This window comes from Chiloscyllium punctatum, chromosome 10, assembly GCF_047496795.1.
Source record: "Chiloscyllium punctatum isolate Juve2018m chromosome 10, sChiPun1.3, whole genome shotgun sequence".
In the NCBI taxonomy this organism is placed as follows: domain Eukaryota; kingdom Metazoa; phylum Chordata; class Chondrichthyes; order Orectolobiformes; family Hemiscylliidae; genus Chiloscyllium; species Chiloscyllium punctatum.
This window is the reverse complement of record NC_092748.1, coordinates 95375152-95401811: the sequence shown is the minus strand read 5'-3', so window position 1 is coordinate 95401811 and position 26660 is coordinate 95375152. Positions and strand designations below refer to the sequence as shown.

Here is a 26660-nt window from a genome sequence, read left to right as displayed (position 1 = left end):
AATGAGTTATGGGTTTCCACTCCAATTACCAACTGGCCAGCCAATTCCAGACTCCCACCACCACCTTAGTGAAAAAATGTTTCCTTATGTCCCCTCTAATCTATCTACCAATCACTTTAAGCCTATGCCTCCTGCTAATTGCCCTCTCCACTGGGGAAAACTGATCTTCCCAATCCTCTCTATACAAGCCCCTCATTATTTTGTATACTTCAATTACATCATCCCATCAGCCTCCTTTGTTCAAAGCAAAACACCCTAGTTGATCAATTCTTTCCTGATACTAGCAATTTTCAAGCCCTGGTATATTCTTGTGACTCTCCTCTGTATTCTATGTAAGGCAAGTCTTCCTTGTAATGCAGTGAACTGCACACAAAACTTCAGGTGCTGCCCAACCCCAGTGTCTTGTATCGTTCCAGTGTTACACCCTCCTCTTGCACTTATTTTTCTCATCCTATCTACCTATCCTGCCACCTTCACTGACCTGTGAAAGTACCCTCAAAAGTCTCTTATTTTCTCTACTTTTCCCAGAACCCTCCTGTTTACTGTGCATTAGTGTTTGATCTCCGAAAATGCTTAACCTCACAAACTTCCTGATTAGAGTCATAGTCATAGAGAGGTACAGCACAGAAATGAACCCATCGGTCTAACTCATGCATGCTGACCAGATAACCTATCCTAATCTAGTCCCATTTGCCAGCATTTGGCCTATATCCCTCTAAACCCTTCATATTCATATACCCATTCAGATGCCTTTTAAATGCAGCAATTGTACCAGGCTCCACCAGGCAGCTCATTCCATTCATGCTCTATACTCTGTGTGAAAAAGTTGCCCCTTAGGTCCCTGTCATATCTTTCCCCTCTCACCCGAATCTTATGCCCTCTACTTCTGGACTCCACCACCCCAGGGAAACAGTGTCTATTTACCCTATCCACACCCCTCATGATTTTAGAAACCTCTATAAGGTCACCCCTCAGCCTCCGATGTTCCAGGGAAAACAGCCCCAGCCTGTTCAGCCTCTCCCTGTAGCTCAAATCCTCCAATCCTGGCAACATCCTTGTAAATCTTTTCTGAATCCATTCAAGTTTCACAACATCCTTCCGATAGGAGAGAAACCAGAACTGCATGCAATATTTCTCTGGTACCTCACCTGAACTAGTTAGCATTGGAAAACGATTCTCAGAGCATCTATTATTTAGTTCCTGGCTTCCGTCAACTGCCACGGAAATTCAGAATGAATTCTGATGAAGTCATTGAATCAAAACATTAACTCTGTTGTTTTCCTCACATGTGTTGCCAGGCTGGCTGAGTTTCCTCAGCAATTTCTGTTCCGGCAACAATTCATCCTGCCCTATCATTTATCCAGGGTAGTCAGCCCCTCCAGTACTTCACTTCATCTAATACTCATACTCCTCCTCTTTTAACTAGAAAGTCTACAGCAGCTGCCTCTTTTGTGAAGACAGAAGGCGAACTCTTACCAGGCTCTGAATGATGTGGGCTATGGCAAGGTGAGAATCGGGTGAGATGATTAGTGAGCCCCATTGGTCTGCACTGGCATTGACTATACTCTGGGAGACACAGCTAGATCATGGACTGGATCAGGCTGAAACTCTCAGCTCCTTGCACACTGTCATAGAACCCACTCAGGCTGAGCTGACTGGATACTCACAGCACCCCTGCCTTGTGTTGCCTTGACTTGATACACACTGACATCACAGCCAGAGGTTCCAGACTCAGATTATGTCTGTCTTGCTATGGCAGTTAGAACAGACACAAAGCCAGGGAGCCTGCCACAATTGTCAGTGGGTCTCGGTCCAGACAATGGGGATAGTCTTTGCTCAGGGGATCCCAACACAGTAAGACAATGGCTGCTTCTGATACTCTGATTGCTTGGAGCAATCAGAGGCAGGATCTTCTGCTGATAAAGAGTGAGGAGTCGAATCTTTTGCAGCACACCACCTTGCCTTGAGATTTTTCTGCCCTAGTGTGGCCATTTTTTTATTCCTGGAAGGAAACGGGGCAGGTATGACAGGAGATGGAAGTGGGTAGGACAGCCATTACTGCTGGTGCTGGCAACCTGAGTGACTGGGCAACACAGAGGGCCTACAGGGTTAGTAAGTGTCAAAGCAAGTGGGGAAGATGTTTCAATAGTGGGAGTTATAGAGCATGAGCCTTGGAATGAGGTGGGTGCAGGAGAGAGAGAGAGAGAGAGAGAGAGAGAGAGAGAGAGAGAGTGTGTGTAAGGTATTGGAAAGAAGATGGTAGCACTTCTGCAGATAGAGTGGAAAAAGTTATTGACCATCATCCAACAGCTCTGGGCATTTCTCCAGATGGCTGAGACTGCTTCAACCCAAGTGTCAAACGAAGACCAAGCTGAAACTATCTGGCATTGTGGTTTCCACTGCTGCTGGTTCTGGGAGAAGAGAAAATCCCACCTGTACCCCGCCCTGTGCAGCAGGATCTCCAGGACTCTGCCTGCAGAGCAGATCGACAACCTCCCCATCAGCAATATTCAGGGAAAAATGTCAGGAGTAGCTTCAGCTTCAAACTGACAGCCCTTGCCAGGTACACACCAGACTCTCAAAGATGGTGCAAACACAAGGGATGTTAGTGAACTCCAGGGAGTGGTGAGATGTTCCCTGAATGACACATGGGACAATGGGGTTGGATTTGGACACATGAGATGCCATAGGGGCAAGGTAAGTGGTTATTGAGGCAAGTTTGGTAAGATAGCCACCCGGTCTCCCAGCAGAAATCCCTCCGAAAAGCTCAGCACAACTCGGACTTAGCCAAAACATGTAAGATACAGCTGAGAGTGTAACTGATTTAATTCACAGTGTTTTAATATGTCTATTCTCTTGTGCGTCTAACTGACCACAATGGAGATAAAGTGGTGTTGCCAGATTAGAGACAGCTAATTAGGTGCCAGACCTCTAAAGCAGTAGTCTCAGGATTACTCATCCTAGTGAGCATCAAAATAAGAGAATACAAAGTTCAGCACATGGCCGGGAAGCTGGTGTGCGAGGGTGAAGCTCAAAGTTCTGAGCCACTGAGAACTATTATGGTGAAGGTGGGACCTGTACAAACCGAATGGTCTAAACCTGAAGAAAACCAGGATGAGTATCTTTACAGAGGGATTTGCAAATTTTGTTGGGGAAGGTTTAAACTGAACTGGATTGGCTGGGGTATGGAAACTGACAGCAATTCAGAGCAGGGAAGGAGAGCAGAAACTTAGCAAGTGAACCTGAAAGACAGAAGGAGCAGAGGTTGGAAACTGTATAACACAGAAAAATGGCAGTACTTAAAGGTATACGTAAAAGGTATATATGTAAACACAAGGCGTACAGTGAATACAGCTCAGAGCAGACATGTGAAGGCATTAGAGTCATTAGATCATTTTTATGATGGAAACCTGGCTTAAAGAGAGACAAGGATGACAGCTCATCATCCTAGTTATAGGGTTTTCAGGCAGGGTAGAGGAGGGGATTAAAAAGTTGAGGGTGTAACATCATTGATTAAATAATGAATCATGGTTTTGAGGAGGGTCGTATCTTAAGTGAAGTAATAAATACTCAGCTGAGCTCCACACAAAAAAGCAGCAACCAAGCTACTGGTTGCGTACAATCGATCCCCAGATAGTGAGAGTTAGAGAAGTAATTATATAGTCAAATTCCTGAGCACGAAAGCAATAAAGAAGTGAAGATAAGTCAGAGCATTTATATTCCTTGCTGCTTCTTCACTTGACATAATTTACACTCCAACCACACGGGATGAATGCAGATTTCTCCAGCTTCCTCATTTCCCCTCCCCCCACCTTATCTCAGTCCTAACCCTCGGACTCAGCACCGCCTTCTTGACCTGCAAACTTCTTCCCGACCTCTCCGCCCCCACCCCCTCTCCGGCCTATCACCCTCACCTTAACCTCCTTCCACCTATTGCTTTCCCAATGCCCCTCCCCCAAGTCCCTCCTCCCTACCTTTTATCTTAGCCTGCTTGGCACACCCTCCTCATTCCTGAAGAAGGGCTTGTGCCCGAAACGTCGATTCTCCTGCTCCTTGGATGCTGCCTGACCTGCTGCACTTTTCCAGCAACACATTTTCAGCTCTGATCTCGAGCATCTGCAGTCCTCACTTTCTCATAATTTACACTAGCCATGCAAGTGTGACCCTAATCATAACCCTGTTTCTTGAAGGATTTTTCTCAGCTTCACAGGTGGATCAAAATGTTGACATCTACGGTAAAGCGGGTCAAACATAAAAGCAGCACCTCTCCAGTGCACCTCTGCAGAATGTTCTGCCGAGATTTTGTGTCCCTACACATTACAGATAGTCAATATGTCTTAAAGACATAGACCATCAACTGATCTTATCAGTCAACTGACAACTCTTAGAGGCAAACAAAATATCATACTTTTTAGTTTTTTTATTCTTTACTCTTTCCTTCCTCCCCTTTCCCCCACAAAGTGTCTTTTTTCTCTCTTTCAGCACTGGATACGTTCTTGCAGCTAAGGCAAAACAAGTCAGTTAGCAAGACTGAAAGTGCAGCCACTTGATTCAGGTCATGAAGTTTAAACTACAATCTGAAGAATATGCCAACACAAAGTCTTTTCACAATTTTAAATGATCAAGAAGAGGATTAGGTGGAATATCTTTCTCCTCCCAATATTTGATAACACTAAAGTTTGATTTATCTTATAAAACAGCAAACCTCAGGACAAACATGAAACATGTTGATATGACATCTCTCGTTCACTACTTAAACATACGTTACATAAATTGATGGGGACACGGTTAGGAGAGGCATAGATTGGGTGAATAGGAAGGCACTTGTTCCATTAGTTGAGTAACCGGGTTGGGGGGGGGCATAGATTTAAGTTTAGAGGTGAAAGGCTTAGAGGAGAGTTGAGGAGAAACTATTTCACCCAGAGGGTGGTGGGGGTCTGGAACTCACAGCCTTAAAAAGAGTGGTTGAGTCAGAAACTCTCATAACACTTAAGCAGTATTTAGATATTCACTTGCATTGCCTTAACCTCCTGGGCTATAGGCTAAGAGCAGGAAAATGGGATTAGTACAATCAGATCTTTGTTGACCAGTGTGGACACAGTGGGCTGAGTGGTCTCCTTCTGGGATGTAAACGTCCATTAGGCTAGAAGGTTGTGATTTGGAGATGCCGGTGTTGGACTGAGGTGTACAAAGTTAAAAATCACACAACACCAGGTTATAGTCCAACAGGTTTAATTGGAAGCACACTAGCTTTCAGTGATCATCTGATGAAGGAGCAGTGCTCCAAAAGCTAGTGTGCTTCCAATTAAATCTGTTGGACTATAACCTGGTGTTGCGTGATTTTTAGCTATGAGGTTGGTAACTCTGCTACAACAGTGGACAAAGAAATTTCATAAAAATTCATTAGGCATCATTGCTAATGCTGTCAAAGGTAATTTCTAAACCTAAATAATGCAAATGAAGAATTTAACGTGTCAACAAACCACAAATAGCTCAATAGTTAAATTTGAGAAGATCATATTTCATAAGAGAAACATTGATTAAAGGACCATTTTCATCTCAGCAGCCCATAGATTTATTGTTTCAATTAGACTTTATTGTACTTACTACTTGTCTTTGTTCTGATAGCAACTAGAGTTTGAGGTCACAGGTACTCCACCGCCACGAATAACATGAAAGGCTGTTGGGGAGGATGCAGGATAATGACCAGGACGAATAGGTTTGGCTAAAATGAAAGAACAAGATTCAATTAAATTACGTTCCATCCAAACGTGCCAGCGTATTTGCAAACAGACGTCCATCACTGTCTGCAACAGGAACACGGAACCACAGAAAATAGGAGCAGGGCAAGACTATTCAGCTCTTAAAGCCTGCTCCACTATTCAATATGATCAAAACTGATCATTGAAGTTTAAAACCTTGAGTCTTAACCAGTCCAATTCCACCAGGAATGTACTCCTACAAGAAATCAGTCAGGTAAACCTTCCTTGCACTCCCTGAAGAAACAGACATTCTTTGTCCTATCAGGAGACAAAACTATGTGCAACTCATCAGTGTGATCTTACCAAAGCACTGTACAGTTGCAACAAGACATTCCCTATTCCTGTATCTGATTTCTGTCATTATGATGGCCAATATACCATTTGCTTTCTTCACCACCTACTGCACATGCATGCTTACTTTCAGCAACTGATGTACAGGGACACCCAGGTCTTGATACAACTCCCCTCTCCCCTTTCCCAATGCCATTCAGATAATAATCTGCCTGCCTGTTTTTGCTTATCCACTCCATATTGCATTTACAATGTATTTTTCCTCTTACTTAAAATGTCCAAATTACACTGAAGCTGGTCACAGTAAACCCTCCCACCCAGCTTGGTGTCATCTGCAAAGTTAAAGCTAAGAAACGTAGTTTCCACATTTAAATCATTAATTTACGTAGTGAATAGCAGGGGTACAAACTCTGATCCCTGCGGCATCCCACTAGTCACTGCCTGCCATTCGGAAAAAGACCCGTTTATTCCTACTCTTTGTTACCTACGTGCCAACCAATACTCAACCCATTTCAGTACATGACCTCCAATTCCATGTGCTTTAATTTTGCATGCCAAACTCTGACATGGGACCTTCTGAATATCCAAGTAACTCACATCCACTGGCTGCTCTTATCCACTCTATTACTTACATTCTCAAAAATTTCACAAGATTTGTCAGGTACAACATACCGTTCATAAAACCAAGCTAACACTGTCCTATCTTCCAGATGCTATTACATCTTTTATAATGGAGTCTAACATTTTTCATATGTCAGGTATACAAAGCTGGGATCAAGTGAATCCCATGAGGAGCACAGTGGTACACTTAAGAGGGAATTAAGAAGGCAAACGGGGACATGAGATAGCTTTGGCAGATGAGGTAAAGGAGGATTCAATGAAATTCTAGAAGTACATGAAGGGCAAAACAGTAACTAGGGAGAGATTATGAATTGAACTGAATCGAACTGAATTTATTGTCACGTGTACCGAGGCACAGTGAAAAGCTTTGTCTTGTGAGCAACACAGGCAGATCACAGAGTTAAGTAGCATAGATAAGTAAATAATAGGGAAACAGTGGCAAAAACAAAAACACAGGTACAGGTGAAAGTTAAATGCTTGTGAGTCCATTCAGTATTCTAACAACAGTAGGGTAGAAACTTTTTTAGAAACCGGCTGGTGCATGTGTTCAGGCTTCTGTACTTTTTCCTCAGTGGTAGGGGTGGGATGGATCTTTGAGAATGCTGACGGCCTTTCCTCAACAGCAGGCCTGGTAGATGGATTCTACAGATGGGAGGTTGGCCTTTGTGATTGTCCAGACTGAATTCACCACTCTCTGTAACCATCTCTGATTTTGAATGGTATAGTTGCCGTACCAGGTAGTGATACTTCCAGACAGAATGCTCTTGATGACGCACCTATAAAAATTGGTAAGGGTATTCACCATCATGTCAAATTTCCTCAGCTGCCTGAGGAAGAAGAGACATTGTTGGGCCTTTGTAACCAGTGCATCCACATGAAGAGTCCAAGAAAGCTTGTTGTGAATGACCACTTCCAGGAGTTTGACACTCTCCAATTGTTCCACCTCTCTGCTGTTGATGTGTAGAGGGGCATGAGTAACATCCTGCCGAAAGTCAGTAATGAGCTCCTTTTTTTTGCCGTCATAAAGAGCTCGGCTGTTCTCAGTGCACCATTTTTCCAGGTGTTCCACCTCCCGTCTGTAGTCTGTTTCATCACCATCTGAGATTCAACTGACTATGGTGGTGTCATCAGCAAACTTGTAAATGGCATTAGTCTTGTATTTGGCGATGCAGTCATGGGTATACAGTGAGTACAGTAGGGGGCTGCATACACACCCCGGGGTCTCCAGTGTTGAGTGTTAGTGAGGATGAAATGTTATCCCCAATCTTCACTGATTGTGGCCCAAAGGTCAGGAAACTGAGGATCCAATTGTAGAGAATGGGGCTTAGTCTGAGATCACTAAGTTTAGTAATCTGTCTCAAGGGGATAACAGTTTTGAAGGCTGAACTGTAGTCAATGAGTAAGATTCTTACACAGCTGTTCTTGGTGTCAAGATATTCTAGGCAGGAGTGAAAGGCAAGTGATACGGCATCTGACATGGATCTGTTGGTCCAATAAGCAGATTGGAGTGGGTCAAGAGTAATGGGGAGGATGGAGTTGATTAATGCCATGACCAGCCTTTCAAAGCACTTCATGACCACTTCAGGAAATTAGGGCCACTGGGTGGTAGTCATTGACACATGCTGCATGAGCCTTCTTAGGCACAGGATGTTGTTGGCCCTCTTGAAACAGACAGGGACAGTGGCCTGCTGCAGGGAGAGGTTGAAGATGTCTGAGAAGACCTCTGCCAGTTGATCTGCACATGCTCTGAGTGCACAGCCTGGTACTCCGTCTGGTCCCACCGCTTTCCTTGGGTTCACAAGACGGAAAACTGTTCTGACCTCTTTTGTAGTAATTGTTGGGATAGCTTCATCTGGACTTGTCAGAATAGGTGTTACCTTTCCACTGAAATTCTGCTCAAAGTGAGCATAGAAGGCGTTGAGATGATCTGGGAGGGATATGTCATCGTCTGCTATCTTGCACTGTCTCCTTTTAGAACCTGTGATGTCATTCAGTTCTTGCCATAGTTGTCGGGTGTCTGTCTGGGTCTCTAGTTTGGTCCTTGGCTGTCTTAATGGCTCTGTGAAGGTCATACTTGGATTCCTTACATTTGAGTGGGTCTGCTGATCTGAAGGCCTCACGCCTGGTTTTTAGCAGGTTCTGTATGTCCTGTTTCATCCAGGGTTTCTGTTGGGGAACATCCGGATTGATATTTTCAGTATACAGTCCTCCACACACTTGCTGATAAAGTCTGTGATGGTGGTGGCGTACTCATCCAAGGTACTTGTGGACTGTTAGAACATGGCCCAATCAGCCGATTCCAGACAGCACCAGAGTTGATACTCTGTCTCTTCCGACAGCACTGGACCTGTATCTGTGAGGGATCTCCTACTTGAACTTTTGCCTGTAAACCGGGAGAAGGAACACGGCATTGTGTTCAGATTTCCCGAAATGAGGACGGGGGAATGGAGCGGTAGGCATCTTTCACAGTGATGTAGCAGTTCTCTGAAATGTTCAGGCCCCTGATAGGGCAGATAATGTTCTGGTGGCACTTGGGCAATACCTTCCTTTGACTGACTTGATTGAAGTCACCAGTTACAATAAACAGGGCCTCAGGGTGTTCCATCTCCAGGGTATTAGTGGTGGAGTGCAGCACATTAGGGCCCATTAAAGATCAACGCCTACATATGGGACCGCAGGAGATGGGGTAAGATACGAAACAAATACTTTGTGTCAGTATTTGCTGTGGAGAATAACATGGAAGCCAGGGAACTTGGGGAAATAACACTGATGTCTTCAAAAGAGTCCACATTACAGAAGAAGAGATGCTGGTTTCTTAAAAATCACGAAGGTAGATAAATATCCAGGACCTGATCAAGTGTATCCCAGAACATTGTGGGAGGCTAGGGGAGAAATTGCAGGGTCCCCAGCAGAGATAGCTGTATCACCTACAGGCATGGACGGGATGCCAGAAGACTGGAGAAGGGCTATTGTTGTGCCTTTATATAGAAAGGCTGCAAGGAAAAGCCAGAAAGCTACAGATCATTCAGCCTAATGCCAATGGTTGGTAAGTTGTCAGAGGCGGTTCTGAGAGACAGGATTTACATGCATTTGGAAAGGCAAGGACTGGTTAGGGATAGTCAGCATGGCTTTGTGTGTGGAAAATTGTGTCGCATGAACTTTATTGGGATTGTTTGAAGACATGACCAAAATAGAAGAAGGCACAGTGGTAGACATAGTCTGCATGGATTTTAGCAAGGCCTTCGACAAGGTTCTTCATGATAGACTGATTAGGGAGGTTAGATCACATGGAATCAGGGACAGCTATCTAATTGGCCTGATGGTAGGAGACAGCAGGCTGTGATAGAATGTTGTTGTTCAGACTGGAGGCCTGTGACCAGCGATGTACCACAAGGATCAGAGCTGGGTTTACTGTTGTTTATCATTTATATAAACATTTTGGATGCGAATATAGGAAGTATGGTTAGTTAATTTGTGAATGACACCAAAATTGGTTTATTAGCCAGGCCAATGGGCTGAGGAGTGGCAGATGGAGTTTAATTTAGTAAATGCGAAGTGTTGCATTTTGGCAAACCAAAGAAGGGCAGGACTTACACAGTTAATGGTACCACCCTGGGGAGTGTTGTCAAACAGAGAGACTTGGAAAGGCTGGGACATTTTCCCTGGAGCATAGGAGGCTGAGTCGTGACTTTAAAGAGGGTTATAAAATCATGGGTGGCATAGATAAGGTGAATAGTCAATGTCTTTTCCCCAGGACCAAAACTAGAGGGCATAGATTTAAGGTGAGAGGGAAAATATTTATAAGGGACCTGAGAGACAATTCTTTACTGCATATATGGCATGGACTGTCAGAGGAAATGGTAGAGGCGGGTGGGTACAATTACAATGTTTACAAGATGTTTGAACAGATGCATGAATAGGAAAGGTTTCAAGTGATATGGCCCAAATGTAGGCAAATGGGACTAGTTCAGTTTAGGAAACCTGATCAGCATGGACGAGTTGGACTGAAGGGTCTGTTTCCATGCTGAATGACTCTATGATTCATTGTCAAGCTAACTTGTCCATAATGCGCTATTTTCTCTCTGCCTCCCTTCGTAAACATTGGGGTTATATTAGCTACACTCTAATCCAAAGGAACTGTTCCAGAGTCAATGGTGCTTTGGAAAATGGCTACCAAGTGCATCGAATATTTCTAGGGCCACTTCCTTAAGTACTCTGGAATGAAGGTCATCAAGCCCTGGGGATTAATCTATCTTTAAGCTTGTCAGTTCCTCAACATTACTTCCTTACTAATATTAATTTCTTTCCATTCCACCTTCCCATTAGGCCTTGAATCCTCCTATATTTTTGGGATGTTATTTGTTGCTTCCCTTGTGAAGACAAAACTAAAGTACATTTTTAATTGAAGAGTCACTGGACTCAAAACAGTAATTCAGTTTTTCTCTCAACAGAGGCTGCCAGACCTGCTGTTTCTCCAACACACTATGTTTGTTTCAGATTTCTGAATTCTATAGTTCTTTTTTGTTTATGCAATCAATTGTTCTGCCAACTCTTTGTTCCCCATTCTAAATTCCCATGTTTCTATCTGTAGGGGACTTGAATTTGTCTTTATTCTTTTGTGGTACCTTTGTGTGGTTCCACAGATGGCTAGTTTGAGGCGCCCCATTTTATTTTCCAAGTGAGTTCTTATGATCTTTTATACTTGCTGGGGCCAGGTCTGAACCTCAGTTGATGCCACTCAAAAATGTAGACATGAGCCTGCCCTAAACTTTGCCCTTAAATAGAGTCATGTCAACCTCTACCACTTGCCTCTCTGATCTTCTTCAATATCAATTTGCCTCCAATGACACTCATAGACTGCTAAATAAATCCCCAAACTTACTTTTCAATAAGCATCTTTACCTTTTGAACCTGCCTTTGTTGCCATTCCTGCCTTTCCCTATTCAGCCAGGTCATGGGACTTCTGCAGAATACCCATCCTGGTGAACTTGCTGTAAGGTCAAGGCAGGCTGATGTCCTTTCCCATGCCACACAAAATGGCCACTAGGGGAAACAGATTAGAACTTCTGCTTGCATTCCTCAGCTGCCTCTCTTTGCTCACTCTGGTCCTATTCTAGAATCCGAGTACCAAATTACAAGGGGCAGCAGAATCAAAGAAAGTTTTACAGACTATCTTAACAGCCCAAAGCAATGGGGATTGATCTTGCTCCTATTGGCCCACAAGCAGTGCTGGGAAAGCACCTACATGTTCTATCCAGCTTGCCTCATGTCCCATCAGTTGTCCTATATCACAAAGCCCAGACAACCTACCCTCCAGGATTTAATGGGGAACAGGTTAAATCTGAAGTATGAAATCTTTTAAATTAAAATATTTTGAGGCAACACCCATCTCCAGACAGCAGCTTAGTCATAAGCCCCACAACACAATACAGATAAAAGTAGAAGTGAGCAGGATGAAGTTAGGTTTGCCATACGTTTTACTTTTGGCATTTCCTCACCCTTACATCTGCACTAAAATTAGCCCTGTTGTTTCTAGACAAAGAGGATAAAAATATATCTAGACGAAGCATTGTTGAAAGTAATTCCTGTTTTCAATATTTCGATCAACTTTCAACTCTTCAAAATTTAAATCAGTCCAAAATGTGACTACTTTTTGGATGCTTTCCCAACAGTCCTTTAGCATGGAGGTTAAAGCAAAAACCTGATTGCCAATCTGTTTTACAGCTTAGAGTCAGTGTTCCTCACTTGTTCATTACTTCCAAATACACCATCCTACATGCTATTCCTTCTCCCTGAATCCCCAGTTTTTAAAATCAAGGCTCAATGCATTCCAACCCCATCTCTTTTTTTTCCACAATCTCAGAACTGTGTAGCTTCCTCCCTATGCTTTTAGACCTATGCTACAGTCTTAACTTGAGTGTTGTTGGCATGATCTCATTCCATTGTTAATGCCTAGTTAGTTGGCTTAAAGATATGATTGGAGAGCATTTTCCTCCAATTTAAAATTTACTTTGTGGACAAGTGTCAGATCTGATTCTCTGATTGAGTGACACTGGTAGGGAGTGATACTTAAAGGAAATAATAATTAGAAAATTGTATACCTCTGCTGCTTGGTTTTACTTCCTTCAATATAAAAGGAAGAAGAATTAGGAACTTAAGGCCTACAATTCTCTGCAGGAATTGTTCTGAAGGGAATCAGTCCTAATATGTCATCTTCATTCTCCATAGTCTCAATCCAAATTATCAAGCAATCTTTTCCATAAGGCTCTAGCTTATGTCTTTCCTCCACATAACCTTCACAGACAATATTTTAAACGTTGAACACCCCACTATCTGAAATAATCTCCCCAAATCACATTATCCTGCTCAATCTGACATCACTACATGAAGTTTCCTAAAAACTCATCATTTTAACTGTACACTCAGTCTCTTCTCCTAAAGTTCTGTTCTTCCTCTTTAATGTTTACCTCTCTCCTTTTAAATTCTAAGTATGATTTCAACCTGACTAGTTCTTATTGTATTCATATTGCAGTCAGAAACAATGACATCTTCTTTCATAAACCTGGGAATAACTTTGCTTCATTGGTACCATCAGCATCCATAAACTCTCATCAGGTAAAAGACAGAGCCCACATGCATTAACACAAGTGACTGGAAGCAGAGAAGATACTCACCAATCTGAGCTGAATGTGCCCGCCTGGCCATGTTTTTGGCTCGTACTGCTTCCTTGATTCGATCGACCTCCTGATGGTAGCGCTTGCGGTCTCTCATGGCACTCTCCTTGGCTTCCTTCAATGCACTCTCCAGTGCTTTAACTCTCTCAGCTGTAGCCCGAAGTCGTTTCTCCAGCTTAGGAAGCTCACAACGAAGATCTGCATTGTCACGAACCAGCTGGAAGAGATAAAGAATTAAGAGGATGAGAGTGAACCTCAAGGTGACTGGGCAGGGAATGGGGGCAACGATATGAATATTTGACGTTGGTATCAAATGGGCAATATTGGATCAAATTTCCACATGTCTCTTGTGAATTTAATATCCAGGGTAGAAATCTGCCAGAGAATCCAACAATGGACTTCAAAGTCAAAACTACCAAAGTTGAAACCAGCCCAACTATGAAATAATCAGAAACACTGGGAAAGCATGATAAGTTAATGGGTTTAATGAGGTTGAGAACATTAATCCTAAGTTTTATTTGGCAGGATCGAAGGGAACAAAAAAATAGACACTGTCCTAAATTTATGATGAATTTGAAAGCATAATTTCCATGTCCTGTTTTTGTTTTGTAATCTCTTACTGATAATATGGAAACATTTGGCCATTATTTAAGAGTACAAGGAATTCATCAATGACATCATCCATCCGCATTTTAAAGGATACAAATAGACAAGGTAACAAAAATGCAGGGAGACAGAAGGTCAAAAGAAAGTAATAAAATCTCATAACCATAATTCCTATATATCCTGTGGCATGCCTATTGCATTGTATTCAACTTATCTCTTATCCATCCACTCCTTAACAAAATGACCAGGAACTACCAGAAATAATGAAGACCTTGCAGTCACATTGGGAAGAAAAGCCTACCAGATGTATCAAGATTGACTCTTACTCAAAAATCATTCCCAGAAGAAATAAAATATACAAATAACCTATTCAATTCCCCCAAAGGCTACAGTCTATTTATTCTCTCTCTTTGCTTGCTGCAAAAGCATGAATGATCCTGAACTTAACCTCTTTCAGTTTGCATCACCAATGACTCAAATATCAAAGAAAAGTTTAAAGCACAAGTTCTCTTAAGATTAATGGATATACCTGCACAATACAACTCTCCACAAGTGATGCCACATTGGTCAATGGACTTTTTACACAGAAGTTCCCATTGACATATTTAGAAGGTGTCAATATTGGAAATCGAAACTTTCAGAAGGTTCACTTAACAGATTTTATTAGTAGACAAAATGGAGTCAAAGGGTAACAGTTTGGAATTAGGGGCAAGTAAATTAGCTCCTCAAGCTTGTCCCACCATTCAGTGTGGTCAGGGCTGATCTGTGACCTGGTTCATTACACAAACTCTATTGTCACAATCCATTTCAAAAGCAGTTCTGAATGATACCACCCTATTAGGGGATTCTCGTTATTTTCTCAACAGAATAATATCTCAGTTTGTTGACCAACCAAGTGAGATGAGGAGGAATGTTGAATTTCATTTTGAGCCATTATGTTTTACAGGACTTTGGAATGGTAGCTGACTGACATCAGGGTATAATTAGCAGAAGTGTGATATATTGCAGATATATTAAATAGGGAAGTAGAGATGCCAATTCTGCTCATGCAAACTAGTCCTGTCACATTCTGTTGTGAATGGTTTTGGGCAATTAAACCACTCACTGGAGGAGGAAGCTCGACAAATATGATGGGAGCCCATCACATCAGTGCAAAAGGTAAGGCTGAATAATTTACAAACATCTTCAGCCAGAGGTGGTGATGGGTGGTCAGTCTCAGCCTATTCCAGAGGTACCCATCATCGTAGATGCTAGTCTTCAGCCAATTCGATTCACTCCATATGATATTGAGAAACGGTTGAAGGCACTGGATATTGCCACAACTGTGGGCCCTGACAATGACACTGGTGATACTTGCTCCAGCCAAACTGCCCCAACACAGCTACATTACTGGCTTTTAACTGACAAAGGAAAATTACCCAGGTATGTCCTGTACACTAAAAGCCGACACATCTGATCAGGCCAATTGCCGCCCCGGTAGTCTAAGAAAGTGATCGAGGAGTTTTTAACAGTGCTATCAATGGGCACTTAGTTAGCAATAACCTGCTCATTGACACTCAGCTTATGTTCTGCCAGGGTGACTCATTTCTTCACCTCATTGCAAACATGTACAAGCATGGACAAAACAGGTGAGTTCAGACGTGAAATGAGAGTGACTGCCTTTGATACTAAGCCACATTTGAACCAAGTGTGGCATCAAGTCGCTCGAGAAAGACTGGAGTTAATGGGAATCAGGGGAAAACTCTGCTGGTTGGAGTCATACCTGGCACAAAAAAAGATGGTCATGCTTGTTGGAGGTCATTAGACCATAACATATAGGAATAGGATGAGGCCACTCAGCTTATCAAGTCTGCTCTACCATTTGATCATGGCTGATATGCTTTTCAACTCCATTCTCCTGTCTTCTCTCCATAAACCTTAATCCCCTTATTAATCAAGAACCAATCTATCTCTGTCTTAAATACACTCAATGACTTGGGGTCTCCAAAGCCTTCTGCAGCAATGAGTTTCACAGAGTCACCACCCACTGGCTGAAGAAATTTCTCCTTATCTTAGTTTTAAAGGCTGTGCCCTCTTGTCCTAGTCTCTCCTACTAGCGGAAAAATCTTTTCCATGCTCTCCCTATCCAAGCCTCTCAATATTTTCTAAATTTCATGAGGTCCCCCCTCAACCTTTTAAACTCCATTGAATACAGAGCCAGATTCCCAACCTCCTTCCATATGACAAGACTTTCATCTGTGGGATCATTCTTGGAAACCTCCTCTAAACCCGTTCCAAAGTCAACATATTCTTCCTGAGATACAGGGAGCAAAACTGCTCACAGTATTCCAAATTCTAGAGGTAGATTAGAGTTACAGCCCTTCACATGATGGAAAAGGATAGACCAGATCTAAAAGTTGAAGTTCTAAATTGGTGAAGGGCCAATTTTGACGGTATTAGGCGAGAACTTTCGAAAGCTGATGGGGGGGCAGATGTTCGCAGGTAAAGGGACGGCTGGAAAATGGGAAGCCTTCAGAAATGAGATAACAAGAATCCAGAGAAAGTATATTCCTGTCAGGGTGAAAGGAAAGGCTGGTAGGTATAGAGAATGCTGGATGAATAAAGAAATTGAGGATTTGGTTAAGAAAAAGAAGGAAGCATATGTCAGGTATAGACAGGATAGATCAAGTGAATCCTTAGAAGAGTATAAAGGAAGTACGAGTATACTTAAGAGGGAAATCAGGAGGGCAAAAAGGGGACATGAGATAGCTTTGGCAAATAGAATTAAGGAGAATTCAAAGGGTTTTTACAAATATATTAAGGACAAAAGGGTAACTAGAGAGAGAATAGGGCCCCTCAAAGACCAGCAAGGCGGCCTTTGTGTTGAGCCACAGAAAATGGGGGAGATACTGAATGAATATTTTGCATCACTCTTTACTGTGGAAAACGATATGGAAGATATAGACTGTAGGGAAATAGATGGTGACATCTTGCAAAATGTCCAGATTACAGAGGAGGAAGTGCTGAATGTCTTGAAACGGTTAAAGGTGGATAAATCCCCAGGACCTGATCAGGTGTACCCTAAAACTCTGTGGGAAGCGAGAGAAGTGATTGCTGGGCCTCTTGCTGAGATATTTGTATCACTGATAGTCACAGGTGAGGTGCCGGAAGACTGGACATTGGCAAATGTGGTGCCACTGTTTAAGAAGGGCAATAAAACAAGCCAGGGAACTGTAGACCGGTGAGCCTGACTTTGGTAGTGGGCAAGTTGTTGGAGGAAATCCAGAGGGACAGAGTATACATGTATTTGGAAAGGCAAGGATTGATTAGGGACAGTCAACATGGCTTTGTGCATGGGAAATCATATCTCACAAACTTGATTGAGTTTTTTGAAGAAGTAACAAAGAAGATTGATGAGGGCAGAGCAGTAGATGTGATCTATATGGACTTCAATAAGGCGTTCAACAAGGTTCCCCATGGGAGACTGATTAGCAAGGTTTGATCTCATAGAATACAGGGAGAACTAGCCATTTGGATACAGAACTGGCTCAAAGGTAGAAGACAGAGGGTGGTGATGGAGGGTTGTTTTTCAGACTGGAGGACTGTGACCAGTGGAGTGCCACAAGGATCAGTGCTGGGTCCTCTACTTTTTGTCATTTACATAAATGATTTGGATGCGAGCATAAGAGGTACAGTTAGTAAGTTTGCAGATGACACCAAAATTGGAGGTGTAGTGGACAGCGAAGAGGGTTACCTCAGATTACAACAGGATCTGGATCAATTGGGCCAATGGGCTGAGAAGTGGCAGATGGAGTTTAATTCAGATAAATGCGAGGTGCTGCATTTTGGGAAAGTAAATCTTAGCAGGACTTATACACTTAATGGTAAGGTCCTAGGGAGTATTGCTGAACAAAGAGAACTTGGAGTGCAGGTTCATAGCTGCTTGAAAGTGGAGTCGCAGGTAGATAGGATAGTGAAGAAGGCGTTTGGTATGCTTTCCTTTATTGGTCAGAGTATCAAGTACAGGAGTTGGGAGGTCATGTTGTGGCTGTACAGGACATTGGTTCGGCCACTGTTAGAATATTGCATGCAGTTCTGGTCTCCTTCTTATCGGAAAGATGTTGTGAAACTTGAAAAGGTTCAGAAAAGACTTACAAGGACGTTGCCAGGGTTGGAGGATTTGAGCTGTAAAGAGAGGCTGAACATGCAGGGGCTGTTTTCCCTGAAGCGTTGGTGACCTTATAGAGGTTTACAAAATTATGAGGGGCATGGATAGGATAAATAGACAAAGTCTTTTCCCTGGGGTTGGGGAGTCCAGAACTAGAGGGCATAGGTTTAGGGTGAGAGGGGAAAGATATAAAAGTGACCTAAGGGGCAACTTTTTCATGCAGAGGAATGAGCTGCCAGAGGATGTGGTGGAGGCTGGTACAATTGCAACATTTAAGAGGGATATGGGCCAGGTGCTGGCAGGTGGGACTAAATTGGGTTGGGATATCTGGTTGGCATGGACGGGTTGGACCGAAGGGTCTGTTTCCATGCTGTACCTCTCCATGACTCTATGACATCAAGGCCACCTTCGACTGAGTTTGGCATCAAGGAACCTTAGCAAAACTGGAATCAGTGGGCATCGGGAGCAAACTCTCCACTGTTTGGAGTTATACCTGGCAAAGAAGAAGATGGTCATGGTTGTTGGAAGTCTGTCAGGTCAGCTGCAGGAGTTCCTCAGGATAGGCTCCTAAGACCAACCATCTTTCGCCACCTCATTAACAACCTCCCCTCCAATAGAAGGTCAGACATAGGGATGTTTGATGATGTTTGCACACAGTTCAGCACCATTTGCAACTTCTCTGCTATTGAAGAAGTCCATATTTAAATGCAATAAGATCTGGACAACATCCAGGCTTCAGCTGACAAGTGGCAAGTAATATTTGCACATACAAATGCCAGGCTATGACCATCTCCAATAAGAGACAATCTAACCATCACCCTTTGACGTACAATGGTGTTATCATCACTGAATCCCCCACTACCAACATCCTCAGGGTTACCATTGACCAAAAACTCAGCTGGACCCACTGCATAAATACAGTTGCCACAAGCAGGTCAGAGCCTAGGAATAATGCGGCGAGTAACTCATCTCCTGACTCCCCAAAGCCTGTCCATCATCTATAAGGCACGAATCAAGAGTGTGATGGAATATTCCCCACTTGTCTGGATGGGTGCAGCTCCAACAATACTCAAGAAGCTTCACACTATTCACTTGATTGGCACCAAATCCACAAGTATCCACTTCTTCCACTAGCATCGCTCAGTAGCAGCAGTGTAGATTATCGACAAGATGCATTGCAGACATTCACAAAAGATCCTCAGACAGCACCTTTCAACCACTTCCATGTCGAAGGACAGGTGTAGCAGGTACATGGGAACACCACCACCTGCAAGTTCCCCTCCAAGCTACTCACTAGCCTTGACTTGGAAATATGTCACTAATCTTTCACTGCCACTGGGTCAAAACTCTGGAATGCCCACCTGAACAAGCATTGTGGCTCAACTCTCAGCAGGTGAACTGCAGCGGTTCAAGACTGTTGCTCACCATCACTTTCTCAAGGACAACTAGGAATGGGTAATAAATGCTGGCCAGCAGTGATATCCACATCCCATGAATGAATTTTACAAAAGCAGTCTGACTCAGTAGTACGCCCCTGCTCTTGTATTCTAGTTCTCTCGAAATGAATGCCAACATTGCATTTGCCTTCATAACTGTAAGCTAAACCTGCATGTTAACCTTAACAGAATAATGAATGAGGGCTACCAAGTCTCTTTATGCTGCAGATTTCTGAAGCCCCTCCCCTTTAGAAAATAGTCTTTGGCTCTATTCTTCCCACCAAAGTGTATAACCCTACACTTTCCCACATTGTATTCCATCTGTCATTTCTTTGCCCAATCCTCCAGCCTGTCCAAGTCCTTCTATGGATAAGGAGTAAATGATAGGTGCAAATAGAGTCCAAAAAGAGAGAAGAACAGTTGAACAGACAAAGGAGTGGATAACGATCTGGCTACGAGAATGAATAGCAGTTAATGGAGACTGTTAGTGGCTAACAGCAGGTAGTATGTAATGGCAGACTGTGTGTGGGGTTGGGTGCTAGGACCTAGAATGATTGAACATGATATTGAGTTTTGAGGGCTACAGAGTCCCCATCGGAAATAGGAGTGTTCTTCCAGTTTACACTGGAACACTGTGGCAATCAAGCTTTAACTCTGATTTCTCTTCACAGATGCTGCCAGACCTGCTGAGCTTTTCCAACAACTTTTGTTTTTGTCTCTATCTGTGCCAGCAGCTTGCCTCTAAAGCCATGGGCTCTTTTCTTATTTAGCAGCCTCCTATCCAGTACCTTGTCAAATACTTCCAGAATTCCAAATAAATCATGTCCACTGGCTCTCCATTATCCAACTTGCTCATTGCCTCCTGAAAGAATCTCAGCTCCAGTACATCTCAACAGGAATTACTTAGAGCAATGTCCTAGGCCCAACCATCTTTCAATGCTTCATCAATGACCTTACCTTCATCATAAGGTCAGAGTTTTCTCAATGATTATAAAACATTCAGTACTATTTGCAGCTCCTCAGCTCCTCAGTCCAAATACAGCAAGACCGGAACAATATTACAGGTTTGGCTGACAAGTGCCAAGTAATATTCAGGCCAGGCAAATTTGAAAATTGTGTGGCAGAGAACATTAGAAGACCAGACTGTTTTCATAATTTAAACACAAATCCTTTTCATACCTGCTTGTGAACTTTTGTAAGTTGCTCCAGGTTGTTCTCAAGAAAGGATATTTTCTGTTTCTGAGCAGCACTCCCCCCTCCATCGTCGGAATCCAGTTCCGTGCTCTGAGGATGCACAAAGCAAACTGATCAGTCTGTGACCCATCTCCAAGTGCAATCAATTAAAGTGACATTTTCATCCTCCTGACAGAGCCCTGCTGTTAGTGTTCATTTATAGGAAAATAAAGGCAGCAACTGTACTTGTGTATAGGAACAGCATGCTTACTTCAAGTGAGATACACTCATTTATTATTTTGCTCCATGTTTGAGAAAGTTCTTAGTCTGAAGTGTTTTGACAAAATCTACTACAATCAAACGTCAATGTAAAATTCTGACGGTTTGCAGGGGAGTTTAGAGATACAAGTTTACGCATTTAGTTTTCCACATTTTAGCCATCGGAATAATCCCACCAGAAGTTAAAGCTATCTGTATCATTCCAGTGGTTTCTAGTGTGAGGTACTGGTGGAAGCTACTGGGATTGACCAGAGAATACAGAACTGGCTCAAAGGTAAAAGACAGGGTGGTGGTGGAGGGTTGCTTTTCAGACTGAAGGCCTGTGGCCAGTGATGTACCACAAGGATCGAGACTGGGTCCACGACCTTTTGTCGTTTACATAAATGAGTTGGATGTGCGCACAGGAGGTATACTTAGTAAGTTTGCAGATAACACCAAGATTGGAGGTGTAGTGGACAGTGAAGAAGGTTACATCAGAGTACAATGGGATCTTGATCAACTGGGCCAAGGGATAAAGGAGTGGCAGATGGAGCTTAATTTACATAAATGCGAGGTGCTGCATTTTGGAAAGGCAAAGCAGAGCAGGACTTATACATTTAATGGTAAGGTCCCTGGGAGTGTTGCTGAACAATGCAAGCTCATAGCTCCTTGAAAATGGAGTCTCAGGTAGATAGGTCAATGAGAAAGGCGTTTGGTGTGCTTCCCACTATTGATCAGAGATTTGAGTATAGGAGTTGGGAGATCATGTTGTGGCTGTACAGGACATTGGTCAGGCCACTTTTGGAATATTGTGTGCAATTCTGGTCTCCCCCCTATAGGAAGGATGAAACTTAAAAGGGTTCAGAAAAGATTTCCAAGGATGTTGCCAGGGTTGGAAGGTTTGAGCTATAGGGAAACTGCAGCATCGGAGGCTGAGGAGTGACCTTGTAGACATTTATAAAATCACGAGGGGCATGGATAGGATAAACAGACAAGGTCTTTTCCCTGGGGTGAGGGAGTCCAGAATTAGAGGGCATAGGTTTAGGGTGAGAGGGGAACAGTTTAAAAGGGACCTAAGGGGAAACTTTTTCATGCAAGGAGTGATGCATTAATAGAATAAGCAGCCTGAGGAAGTAGTGGAGACTGGTACAATTACAACATTTAAAAGGCATCTGGATGGGTATATGAATAGGAAGGTTTTTAAGGAATATGAACCAAATGCTGGCTAATGGGTCTAGATCAATTTACGATATTTAGTTGGCATGGACGAATTGGACTGAAAGGTCTGTTTCTGTGCTGTACATCCCTGCGACGCTATCATATTCTAGAGTGATTCATTATTTTTGTAACTAAAAAGTCTTGATACAGAACTAAAAATTATGAGGACGTTGGTTTAAAACAAAACTGCGCCTGCAGCTACCAATTTAAGATAATTGGCAAAAAAAAACAGTGGGAGAGATGAGGAGATTTTTTTAAAAAATTCAGCAAGTAGCATTGGCATTGAATGCTTTGCACGACAGGATGATGGAAGCAAGTTTAGGTTGAAAATTCACACTTAAAAAGGAAAACAAAGTGCAGGTGCAGGCACACATTGTTGAATCATGTTCTGTACTTTATAATTCTATTGGTGGATTTTAGTTTGAGCCAGGGGAGAATCCAACCTTCAATGCACAAAACAGCAGTGTCCCTGGGAGAATTAACTCCTTACTTGGCAACGGGAACCCTATTGCGGGCATCTGTCACCATGGGAGGCATTTATTCACTACGCTTACCTCCCATAGAGTGGGAGGGCTGCTGGCCAATCAAAAGATCTCTAGCACTATCAGAAGTGGTGGCTGCTGCCACTAACACACTTCGACATTCATCATAAATCCCTGAAAAATAGTTGCGGCAGTTGCGCGGGGGGTGGGAGGGGGGCCTCTGAGAAAGGGCGGCAGTGAAATGGTTCTCAGCAGGCACTTCCTGTTCCTCTGCCCCTTTCCAAATGCTAGGTTCCTTAATCAGGCATCAAGTTCCTTGGAACTGGGGGCCACCACCCCCGGCTCACAATCAAATTGGACAAGGTTAAACTTTCCCCTACTTTGCAATGAATTGGCAACTTAAATCATCTTTCTTGTCTGGTACATTCTGCCCATCTGCTGACCCCATTGCCCAAGGATCTCAAGATAGACATTGAACATAACCAATAGGTTCCTTGAATAATTTTCTTTAAAACCAACCTGTTTATTGTGTTTCCATGTTGTGTGCCTGTGGCAGGATGAGTTTGTTCACACATTGCAGTTGGTATCCAGACTGGATCCATGGATCCAATCGAGGTGGGGTGGGCTGCTATTGGTCAGAGAGGCAGCAGGGTGCCTATGCCCCAATGCCCATTCAAAGTACCCATCCACCACCTCTGCTTTGGAACTTGCTTTGGAGTGGGGAATTATATTCCATCATATGATTCTGAACTTCTCTTCAGTTAAGTGTGTGAAGCAAACATAGTCTGATCTCTTACCTTTGATCACATTGGTTTAAGATATGTTTGATCTGTTCACCAGAGATATTGAGTTTTGATTTCCTGTACCCAACTTGGCATCTGACAGCAACCACTAACTCACATCCCAGAAGGTCAGTTAGCAATTGTAAAATTACGATGAAGCTCTGTGTACCATTCTTATCCACCATTTCAAATTTAACTCTAGTCAAACTGGTTTCCTGATAGCCGGGAGGTGTAATAGCTGAAAATGTGGTGCTGGAAAAGTGCAGCAGGTCAGGCAGCATCCAAGGAACAGGGCTCATGCCTGAAACGTCGATTCTCCTGTTCCTTGGATGCTGCCTGACCTGCTGCCCTTTTCCAGCAACACATTTTCAGCTCTGATCTCCAGCATCTGCAGTCCTCACTTTCTCCTGGGAGGTGTGATAGCCAAAGAAAGGCAAGGATTGCTGACTTTAGTAGTTTAGTGTCTTTTCAGTTATTTGCTGATGCAATCCTAACTTTCTCCTTAACCAACCACATCCCCAGGGAACCCTAATCCTCTGACATCTCCAGAGACCATCAACCTGTGAACACCATGCACAGACGAACATTTGATGCCTCAGGCCTCCAGTCACTTGGAATGGGGTCATCCTCAAGGTCAAATCACCACCAGCCACTCATGGCTCAAAAGTATGTGGTCCAACCACTTCTGTTTCATTATATGCCACCTGACTGGAAGTAAAGCCTGTCAGATAAGTAGACTTCTGGGCAGAGAACCCAGCTCGACAGCATGGAGGGGAACCTGATTCTGGATTTCCAGTGGGCTACCAACACAAACCCACTTCTGACAAATAAACAAGTTAAACTTTCCCCAATTTTGTAATGGATTGGCAACTTAAATAGTCTTCCTAGACTGGTATATTGTGCCCATCTGCTGATCGCACTGTCCAAGGATCTTAGGACAGACACTGAACATAACCAATAGGTTCCTTGAAAAAAGTACTTTTATAAAATCAACCTGTTGCTGTTGAATGTTTATGAGATAACTCCATTGGACCTGAGCTTGGGCCTTCTGGTCACTACCACTGCACTACAAGAGTCCTTAGACTCCAAAGATATATCAGTTCAGGGTCTATTGCCCATTAAAGACCACATTCATAAATTAGTGACCAGTGAGTGCAGGAGATGTCAAGCAAGCCATGGTCAGGATTCATTTTGCTGCTACCAACAAAAAGTTAACTTTACAAAGATTCATTTTTTAACATTCCCATGTAGCCTGAAAGAGCAGGAATAATCCCCCAATTCCACAAGAACTCAAATCATCATCAACCCTGCCTCCACTCCCCTCAACCTGCTCCAACATCTATTGCATGGGCTGCATTAGCCAGAAAACCTGCAGCCTTATAGATGTCAATTTGTTTGTTAAGAGCTGACAGCTACTTTAGAATATTAATTACTGATCACTGTTCCTTTAGATAATTTCACCCTCCTCATATCATACCTAGAACTGAATGAGTACAATTGGATCGCTTGTTTACTTTTAAATTTAGAGAAGAAAGCCATGGTTTCTTTATGGTCTTCTCCAAAAGCTTGTCCACAATGGACTCTTAGGGAGTGCATTAACAAAACAGCATTGGTCTAGATTGATGGACTTACTTTCTTGACTCTGGTGGTGAGGTCCTGAACAAAAAGTTTTCGGAGATTGTGGAGAGTTTGAAGTTCTTTTGCCTTATTAAAAAATAAGTAGCCATTGTTAGAAGCTTTAAAGAACACAGATTTGAAATAAATATATCACCTTCCAATCATTAATTATTCTATCGGTCATTAATGAGCACAAGCCCTATCGACTACAGACATTTGCAAACATATAACTTGAAATTACTGGAAGTCACATCATTTGATTTGGGCTGTGGGGGAGGTGGAGGGAGGAGGTAAAACAGTGTTTAAAACTGCCATATCCAAGAAAAACATCCATTTGTTGAAAAAAAAAGTTGCTGATTATAATATACAATGGAGCAAACAATATGTGCGGAGCAGAACAGGATCTTGGTATGGAACATATGGAAAGTTTATTCCTCCCCGCACCCAACCCCCAACTTCTGCTACCCGGAAAAATTTAGAAAGTGATCACAGGGTCCAACATTTTTTTGTTGGGTAAGATAATTCACCAATGAAAACATCCCTCCTCAAGGCACCCACCTTCCAGCCACTGCACTCAAATTAGAAACAGATTGAAATGTGGTTCAGCTGATCTACATGGAGATATATGGCTCTGTTTGTTTCGACTGCAGAGCTTCTTTAAAAAAAAACTCATGCTAGTGATGGTATATGCCAGAAACCATGGAATCTATATTGGAAAGGTTGTACTTAGGAAAGAGATTTATAGGCATTACACTGTAACTCCACTGCACTATGCATTGCACTGAAGTGGAGCAGTCTTTGTTTTACAAAGAAGTGACCTTCAAGTTTAGTTAAGTTACATAATTGAGGAGGGAACTAGTTTATTCTGAACTGAGTTCATTAAAAGTCCAATAGGTTTCACATTGAAACTTACAACTGTCTCCTCCAGCCCTTTGAGGTCCTGTTTTGCTTGCTCTCTTTTGTCATTAAGAAGTCTAAAAGCAGGACATAAAAGTTATTCGGAGTCAGATTTTATTTGAGATTGACAGCGTATTAAGAAAATAACTTCATGCCTCCGTGTAGTACAATTTATTAAATCAGAGGTAAACAGATCATATTACAAAAGAATGGTCTTCAAGTAACAACAAGCCAAACGTTATAATTATAACGTTATATAATCGTCATGCTATTATTGTAAGCAGTCTGGTGAGGGCGTCACCGGTCAGCTATATGGCGCCATTGAGCAAAACAAGAAGTTCAATACATAATGTACACAACAGATGCAAGAATTTTTATTGCAAAAATTATATAGACACTCACATACCACCACTGGAACAGAAAAAGGAGCAGAAAGACCAGAACTAGGATGTTTTGCCTGGACAAATATTGTTAACTGATAAATTGATACAGTGCATCACCACTTTGATGACAAAGTTAGGAGTACTTTTTAAAACAATTTCTGTCCAAAAGCCCAATGACAGCCCAAGAATTCCCCTGGTACTGTTAAGATGGATAGGAGGTGATTTTTCACATGATAAGCTGAGTTCTTCTCTCTCTCTCTCTCTATTGCTTTCTTCTCTGTTCCCACAGAAGTACCTCTATTCAATCCAATTA

General features: G+C 42.7%; 1 protein-coding gene across 1 annotated transcript in view; it reads right to left on the bottom strand.

Moving 5' to 3' along the window:
- LOC140482376 (kinesin heavy chain) overlaps window positions 1-26660 on the bottom strand; it is a 210553-nt gene that overhangs the window by 19725 nt on the left and 164168 nt on the right. The window contains exons 21-25 of the mRNA XM_072579763.1: window positions 25981-26041; window positions 25083-25154; window positions 20717-20821; window positions 13349-13565; window positions 5608-5725 (exon numbers count right to left, since the gene is read on the bottom strand). Coding sequence (XP_072435864.1) covers window positions 5608-5725; window positions 13349-13565; window positions 20717-20821; window positions 25083-25154; window positions 25981-26041 — 573 coding nt within the window. The remainder of the gene's footprint in view (window positions 1-5607; window positions 5726-13348; window positions 13566-20716; window positions 20822-25082; window positions 25155-25980; window positions 26042-26660) is intronic.